The sequence below is a fragment of the Podarcis melisellensis genome, assembly GCF_964234715.1.
Source record: "Podarcis melisellensis genome assembly, chromosome: 5".
In the NCBI taxonomy this organism is placed as follows: domain Eukaryota; kingdom Metazoa; phylum Chordata; class Lepidosauria; order Squamata; family Lacertidae; genus Podarcis; species Podarcis melisellensis.
Genome location: NC_138537.1, coordinates 42,407,440 through 42,415,324, shown reverse-complemented (window position 1 = coordinate 42,415,324; position 7,885 = coordinate 42,407,440). Strand labels below are relative to the sequence as shown.

The 7,885-nt window shown below is 41.9% G+C and overlaps 1 protein-coding gene across 1 annotated transcript in view; it reads left to right on the top strand.

The window, feature by feature from the left end:
• Positions 1 to 1,499: 1,499 nt before the first annotated feature.
• LCOR (ligand dependent nuclear receptor corepressor) overlaps positions 1,500 to 7,885 on the top strand; it is a 53,651-nt gene continuing 47,265 nt past the window's right edge. The window contains exon 1 of the mRNA XM_081911966.1: positions 1,500 to 1,643. Within this exon, the coding sequence (XP_081768092.1) occupies positions 1,547 to 1,643 (97 nt within the window). The 5' untranslated portion in view covers positions 1,500 to 1,546. The remainder of the gene's footprint in view (positions 1,644 to 7,885) is intronic.

Genomic DNA, 7,885 nt, shown 5'->3' with positions numbered 1-7,885 from the left:
TGTGTGTCTGTCTGCTACTTATGCTCTGCTTGTATATTTGTAATTAAAGCACTATTTTGAAAACACCTTAGGTTTTTTTTAGCTGTCTCTCTTCAAAAGGAACTAAATATGTTCCTCACTACTCAGGAAAGTGGGAAATGTTTTAACAACAGACTTTTGAACTACTGTATAGTGTGCAGACCAATATAAAAGAGGGGGGCTAAAAATCTGAATGTGGTTCCTACATATCAGCTTTCTCAGTGGTGGGGAACCTCCAGCCCATGGACCTAATTATGCATTCCAGGCCTCTACATTTAGTCCGAGTAGTTTGGCCCAAACCATGCACACCTGTCCATTTTCTGGTGTCCTATGTGGCTCAGGTAAACTTGTGGGGTCAAATTCAAAATGATTATTTCTTTCCAGCTGTTAGTAGTTTGGTGTGTGTGTGTGTGGCCTTTTCTGTTGCTGCAAAAAGAGCAGAATAATAGCTGGAAAGGAGGAAGCAAGATTAAGAGTTTATTGGGTTTAAATGCTCAATGTCAGCATGGCGTCGGTATGGTGAGTTTGTTGCCACCATAAACATGGCTCACAATGGTTAACACTTTGGGAGATGGCTGCAGCAAGGAAATGTGAGAATATGAAAGGCATTGTTGCTAAACCTGATGACATCCATGATATCCAAGAGAGATGTGATTTCCAGCAACTGGTTTACAGAGACATCCTGCACCTAGCCATGATGGTTATGCTCCAACAACACTGGCACAGGCAGCATACCTCTTTGTACCAGTTGCTGGGCATTGCAACTGGTGAGGATGCTGTGGGACTTAGGTCCCACTTGCAAGCTTATCATAAACATCTGGGAGAACAGGCTGCTGGGATAGTAGGCTGGCCTTTGGTCTGAGCTTTTTACACCATGGTTTATGTTTTCACTAGGAATGCTGACTTTTAGAGGTTTTTATAAAGGTACTTGATATAAAACACAAATTCTTCTCATGTCAGATTTCTCTCTTTTAATAGCAGAACCATCGCGAGATTTACTCGGCAGCAGCAAGTCTCTCCCTGGGTTTCACTAGGACGAACTCCCTGTGTTAAGTGCGATTAGGACGGCAGCCTAGGTGTTGCCAACCCAAGCATTACTGCACGGAGGGCTGGATCCCGTGTTACTCATGCGTAGGGCAGGCTCGCTGGCATCAGTGGGGTTGAAGACACAGCCATGGATACCCTGGATCCGCCCCGTGAACTCGGCTCCACGCGCACCTCCGCTCTCTGCTTCTCCTCGTTTCCTCTCTGCGCCCGCGGAGCCCAGGGGTCCCCCACAGGATCCGGCGCGTGGACCAGGAGGAGCCCTTTCCCCCGGTTCCTGCTGCGCCTTTCACCGTTGCCATGGCCAACCGTCCGCGCCTCTCCCCCCCCCCCGCCGCATTTCCGCGCGCGGCCAGGTTTGGGCGGTAGCTGCGCCCGCGGTGGCCCCCCGCCTCCGCGTGGCCGTGCGCGATGACGTGCGCGTGACGCAAACGGCGGGCGTGCCGGCGGCGGCGGCGGAGGCTCGGGGCCCCTCCCCCAGAAGATGGCGAGTCCGTGCGGGAGGCAGGAGTGCTCCATCGAGAGGCGCGGCTTCCGCCACCAGCTCGACTCGTGGCGACACCGGCTGCTGCGCTGTGTGGGTGAGGGACCATGGGGGGGCGGAGAGGGGAGCGGAGCCCGGTCGGCCGGGCGGACAGGCGGGCGGAGGGGAAGCGGACCGCTTGTGTGGAGACAACCCCCCCCCTCTTTTCACCTCCGCCCCACTTCCCCTCATCTCTCTCCACACAGTGAGGGGAGAGAGAGCGCTGAGCCCCTCCCCCACCCACTCCTCGGTTCGCCCGCCGGCTGACCGCGCGCGCGCCCTCGCTCGCTCCCTCCCGCGCGGATTAGCCGCTCCACGCGCGCCTCACACCCCTCCCCCTTCCTCGCGCCTCACGGAGCAACCGCGGCCTAGGCTCCGCCCCGCCCACTCCGGCCTGGTCTCTCCTCTCTCTCCCTCCCCCGCCCCCTCTCGGGAAGGTGGGAGGACGGGGGAGAGAAGAGGGCCCTTTGTTTGGGGGAAGGGGGTGAGCTGGGCTGTGTCCGCCGGAATGGGTCAGGGAAGGAAGTGCTTCGGGTGGCCTCCTCCTCACCCCCCCCTCGCCCGACTATATATATTTATATATATATATAAATATATATTACGCCCCCCCTCCCCGCCCCCGGTCAGAGGCTTGGGAAAGTTACCCTTGCTGGGGATGATGGCAGAGCAGGATTGTTCCGGGGTGACCACGCCCCTCTCCCATTTCCAGATTTTTGCACACAGGTCATTCTTGCTTCTCCGTCCCTCTAATCGGTTTGCTCCTTGCTTTCCTATGTTCAGCCACATTGTGTCCGTGTGGCCAAGGAGCTAGGATCCTGCTCCGTTTATCCCCTGGTGCTAAATTGTGTATAAGGATGTGTGTGTGTGTGTGTGTGTGTCGAAATATTATAGTCACCGATTTACCTTGCAGAATGTTCTCAGATGTTAGGAGAAATATACCCTATTGCCATGATAGCTCCTGTTGAAAAGATAGTATTCCCCTAAATCTTTTGGATTGTGAAGATGACAGAATAACTTGCCTTGGAATCTTCATAAGCTGCTAGAGTTAAGAACCACTGTGCTAGGGAGAGCACATTTACTTTTTATAAAATATAGAAGCAGGTGAAAAGGTGCAGTTATGTGGAAGGGGATATTGTTTATAATGCAGTCTTCAGGTTGAACTGACAAAGCTCCTTTCATGTGAAATACAGGTTTATTTCAACATGTAAGAGTGTTTTCTGCTCATTTAAATGTCTTAAAAATCCCATGTGCTTTCTCCTTTGATTTCTTTAGATAATAATACATCATTCCAACATGTTAAGACAGTAGCTTTGTTAATACACAGAGATGGACTACATACTATTATACTTACAATGCAGTCATGCATTCTTACTAGGAGGTTTATCCCTTAAATGTTACTTAGGGATAGCAGCCTTATTATCCTGAAACACTGAGTATTTACTGAGTAAAAAAGCAGGGGCAGTAGAAGCAGATCATTTTAAATTGAACTCTAGTTTCCTAGACAGCAAAAGAAGGATGCTGATCATGTTAACTGTAATCCAGCAAGTCACCTTAAAATTCTGTAGCAGTGCCTGCTTTTCTTAATTGTAATTTAACTGCCTTTACAGCTCTTGCTTAAACAGTAGCCCCCTTTTAACTGTAGTTAGTAATTACTCAATATTAACCTGTATAATAGAAAACAATGAAATTATGCTGTTCTTTTTAAAAAAATAGGAAACACTTTTTGTTGCACTAGTGCATGTATTAAATGACATTCAGTACATCGTCATATTTGTTTAACTGTATCAAAAAATAGACCAGGGAGAGAACCACAAGCACATCTGAGTGATGTCACTGGTTAGAAGGTGGGTCAGAGTTAACTGGTTGACTAAAAAAAAGGAATGGCTTCTTGCCTTTTGGAAAAGCTTCAGTAGGTAATGCATTAGAATATTTCTTCAGGAGAAATATGTGCTGTGAGTGTGCTTGTTTGTATTAGCATCTATCAGTTAGGTGCCTGTCTCTGGAAGATCATTTTACTACTTCCTCTGCCTGATGGAACTGAACACAAATTTATTCTTCATTCTAGTATCTAGAATGGTGGTGTTTGTGTCCGAGTGTTAAAGTATACTAGAAGGTTAAAGGCTAGCAATCGTTGCACATATCTGCTCCAATTATTTCAGATCATCAGTTACTTGAGTTGTTATGTATCCCTGTTAGTACTTGTGGACATTTGTTTGAAATTCTGTGATTTGCAGGGGAGATTGCTACTGATGTTTTACTCAAGCTTGGTCAGAAATACTAAGGATGTCTGCAAACTCAAAAAAATATCCAGTGGTAGTCATACTCAGAGTAGACCACTTAAGTATTGATTTCAGTGGGTCTACTCTGAGTATGACTTAATCAGATATCACAAAAAGGAAACATGTTGGAGCACTTCTGATATGTTGGAGCACTTCTGTTGCCGATTTGGAAAAAATGAACATAGCATCTAGGGGGAACAATTCTTTTTGCTTCTCTCCTCACCCCTGTAGCCTTGGTATCTATGTGGGTGCACTTTCCCCCCTTTTGTGTAAACAGAAGATATGAAGGAAATGACTAAGCTGCGAAGGTTAATCACCTAGCTATCCAGATTATTTTTTGAAGTAAAGTACAAAAACATTTTAGAAGGTCCAAAGTATAATTGTGTTTGTAGCATTTTATCTTGATAGCATTGCACCTAACAGTTTGAACTTCAAATTGATCAGTTTTATGAGGTCTTAGCTTCATAAACTTCCAGGGTGCAATAAGTATTGGTGATATTTTCCCCTGATCTTACTCTGGGAAAGTAAAATATTTGAGTTTATGAGTCCATTCCAAATAAAACTTTAGTGCGTGGGAGGATTGGTTTGGTTTGCATACAGGACTTTAGGTTTTGTCTTAGGTAACAGTACTGGGAAAGAGAACTACCTGTGGCTTCAGAGGCAAGGTTCCAGTTCCAATGGAATACAGGTTGATTATGTGTGGCAGCTATAATTGGTCTGATTTGGGCCAATAAGTCCATAAGAAAACTGTTAATTTTATCTGGTGTTCATGGTCTTTGGTTAGGCCATATTTCAGTAACAGCATTTTTAATAGAAGTCTTGGAGGAAGTATGGTGAAAGTCCAACTGGGATTTTTAAACATCTAAATCAGTGTTTGTGAACCAGGGCAGGAGGGAGGCATATGATGATCTTGAGTGGGGACAGAAGTGTTCCCAAAATATGTACAGTGTAAGTAAAAAGAACAAAAACGAAATTTCAATCCATTTGACAATTAAAAAATAACAATGTAGGAGCCAGGTTCGAAGGGGGATAGTGGGATTTTTGTATTACTAAAAGGGGGCATGAGTTTAAAAAAGATTGAGAAAGGCTTTGAATTTTACTAGAACAGAGTTGTTAAAAGTTAGCAAGTCAGTTGTTTTGATAGAACTATACTCTAATGAAGTTTAGCTGAGAGTATTAAAAATTGGAACGGAAATCTTTAATTCTATTCTTACCAAAATATGCTTTAATTAAGTGAGCTCTCCTTATTGCTCAGGACGTGGAAGCAAATATATATGATTTGTTTGATTTTGCATTGTTTAAAATGAGGTCATTTGCCTGGATGCCAGGCCAGCAAGTTTAAGTTTGAAATGATAACCACTTGTCATTTTACAAGTTATCAGATATCTGTGCTCTATGTATTGTAATAAAAAGTGCTATAATTGGTGCCATGAAGGTTACATGCTAAGATAGCCAGATTTTCATCTTCATGTTGAAAGCTACACATCTGTGAAGTGATATGACTGACTGTTGGGGAGGATCACATACTAATAGCGTAGCGCTGAGTTGTAGTTTTTTGATTTGCATGTTTTAGAAATTAGGAGTGTGTTTTTCAGTGTTTGATATGAATCTCATTAATTTGGAATGCTCTGGTGGAATAATGGAAGTTTCAGATAGAGGCTTGATACCTAGGGCTACTTTCTAACACAGGGAACAAAGTCAACAAGCTTTATTTTTATGGTTGCTTTTGGTATTGATAAAAAGTATTTCACAAGATACCTTGATTACCTAATATCTGAATGTCCCTATAAGTGCTACTTTAGAATTTATATGCACCAGACCGTCATGCAAGCATCATAGTGACACTCACACTTACCTGGTCCAGATTCCAAAAGATGTAATTCTGTGAAGCTGAAGCATGATACTTAAAATTAGAAGCACAGTGAAGACAAAGAAAGATGTTCTGTCACTATTCTGGTAAATTTTAATAATCTGTCAGAAAAATAAAATCACGATTTTCTTCTGAATCTTAATGAAAGTGCATTAATAATGTATGTTTTGTTTCTTGTCAATAGTGTACATGCCAATATTTTGTTCAACCTTCTCCCTTTCATAGGAGCTCCACTAATATACCCTTGAACCTACTTCACACACTTCCCTCAATAGTGAAGGAAAAATGACCCCGTAAACCTTCAATGTGCCCATATGTTTCCTTTTTTGTACATGCTATAACCTGCTGGATTTGGCTCTAAGCCTGAATCATGAACATCCTGGGAAACTAAAATTCATCATTATGTATGGTCTACATAATAGTAGCATTGTAGATTGTAAATCAAGGACCTCTGAACTTGGAAACATTGTGAGTGGGTGTGCAATTATAGGTTGTTCAGTATTACATCTAGTTTTCATTTTACAGTCCTAGATACTGTATAAAAGTTAAAATATGGAATTGGTATTACTATAGATGCATACATTTACAAACCTTGAATAGCCTGATGGTTATTCTTCCCAAGATGTAAAACAGTCATGCTTATTTCTTTGATCGTGAATAGAGAGACTGTTTTCATTGACCTCTGTTTGTAGGCTTTTCTGGTTGTTCAGCATCAAATATGCAGGTAACTCGGGACTTGCAGAGCAGTGGAAAATGTTAAAACAACAAATCTTCAACAAAATGCACAACATTTAGAGGCCTGCACATGTTCTAGCTACAGAGACCAGCATTCTGTTATCAAAATCAAAATGTCTATGTGAAGCTCATACATCTATAAGTGATAACTGAGAAAATAATTGAGCCCAGCTTTCATGTGTTATAAAAATAGAATATGCTTTTCATACACGACATACATATAACTCTTCTATTCAGCTATCTCTACCTGTGTACAAAATACCTTCTAACACTGTCCTCTGACCTAAGATGGCCCTGGTTAAGCAGCATATACAGATACTGAAATGTTTTCTTCTCATTGGGATCTACTTTGACTAAAGAAGGAAACCCCTTTCTTTTGCATCTTTTGTGGTTTCTCAGACATGTGCTAAGAATATATGGTTATGTTGCATTGTGCTTTGAACTTTGTCTATATAAAGTTAGTTGCAGGATTTGTGTCTGTTATGAGAGCTCAGTGGATGTTAAAAGTATGAAACCTAACTCTGAGGACCTTGCCATTATTAGTTCATACACTTATTCCAATTTTTCTTAGCCAAGAAAAAAAATCTATGCACATTTAATAATGAGATTTTATAAACTATTCAGATTATGTACAAAAAGGTCCAAAACATGGTCACTGGTGCTTCTGGTTAATTCTTGCTTAATTCTTGACATTCTAGTAGAGTAATAAGGCTTGGATATTGTTTGTGTGTGTGTGTGCAGTTCTCTTGGGGAGAGAAAGAGCTGAGAGGGACTGCAACATAGGGAAGGTAAATTGCACAAATGTTCTGTTTCCTGATCATTGGAAATAAATTGAAGCTCTTCTTACTATTGCAATTATTCTGAAAATGCTTATTCAAAAATTTTCATTTTGAATCCCATGAGATTATATTGAGTGAAACAGTTAAATTTCATTTTTTCTTGTATTTAAGTACTGAACTTAATTTCTTATCTACATTAAGACCAACTTGGAAAAGTTGGTCCAATACAAATTGGCCAGAGTTCTAGGCAAAAACAAACAAACAAAAAAGGCAGCCAACCCTAATATAAATTGACCCTTTTGTTTCCTTCTCCAGTAATGTTCAAAGGAATAAACAACTGTAGAAAATCATTTTCGGATTACGTTTTTAAAGGGGAATGTGCATCTCTTGCTTCCTTGCCACTGTTTTTGGGTGCTTCCTTCCTAATCCTATTTCCTCCTTTAGACATCTAACTATTTCCCCTGCTTCATCTTCCATTCTCAGTTCTGAATCCTTTATTTCAATACTACATCATATGACTCTTTCCCCCACCACATCTTCATGCCTAGCTTGCTGCATGCTGACCACTGGCAAAGTCTCCCTCCCTCAGTGACTTTTAAATATATATATAAGTAAAACTCTAGATTGACCTCAGGGT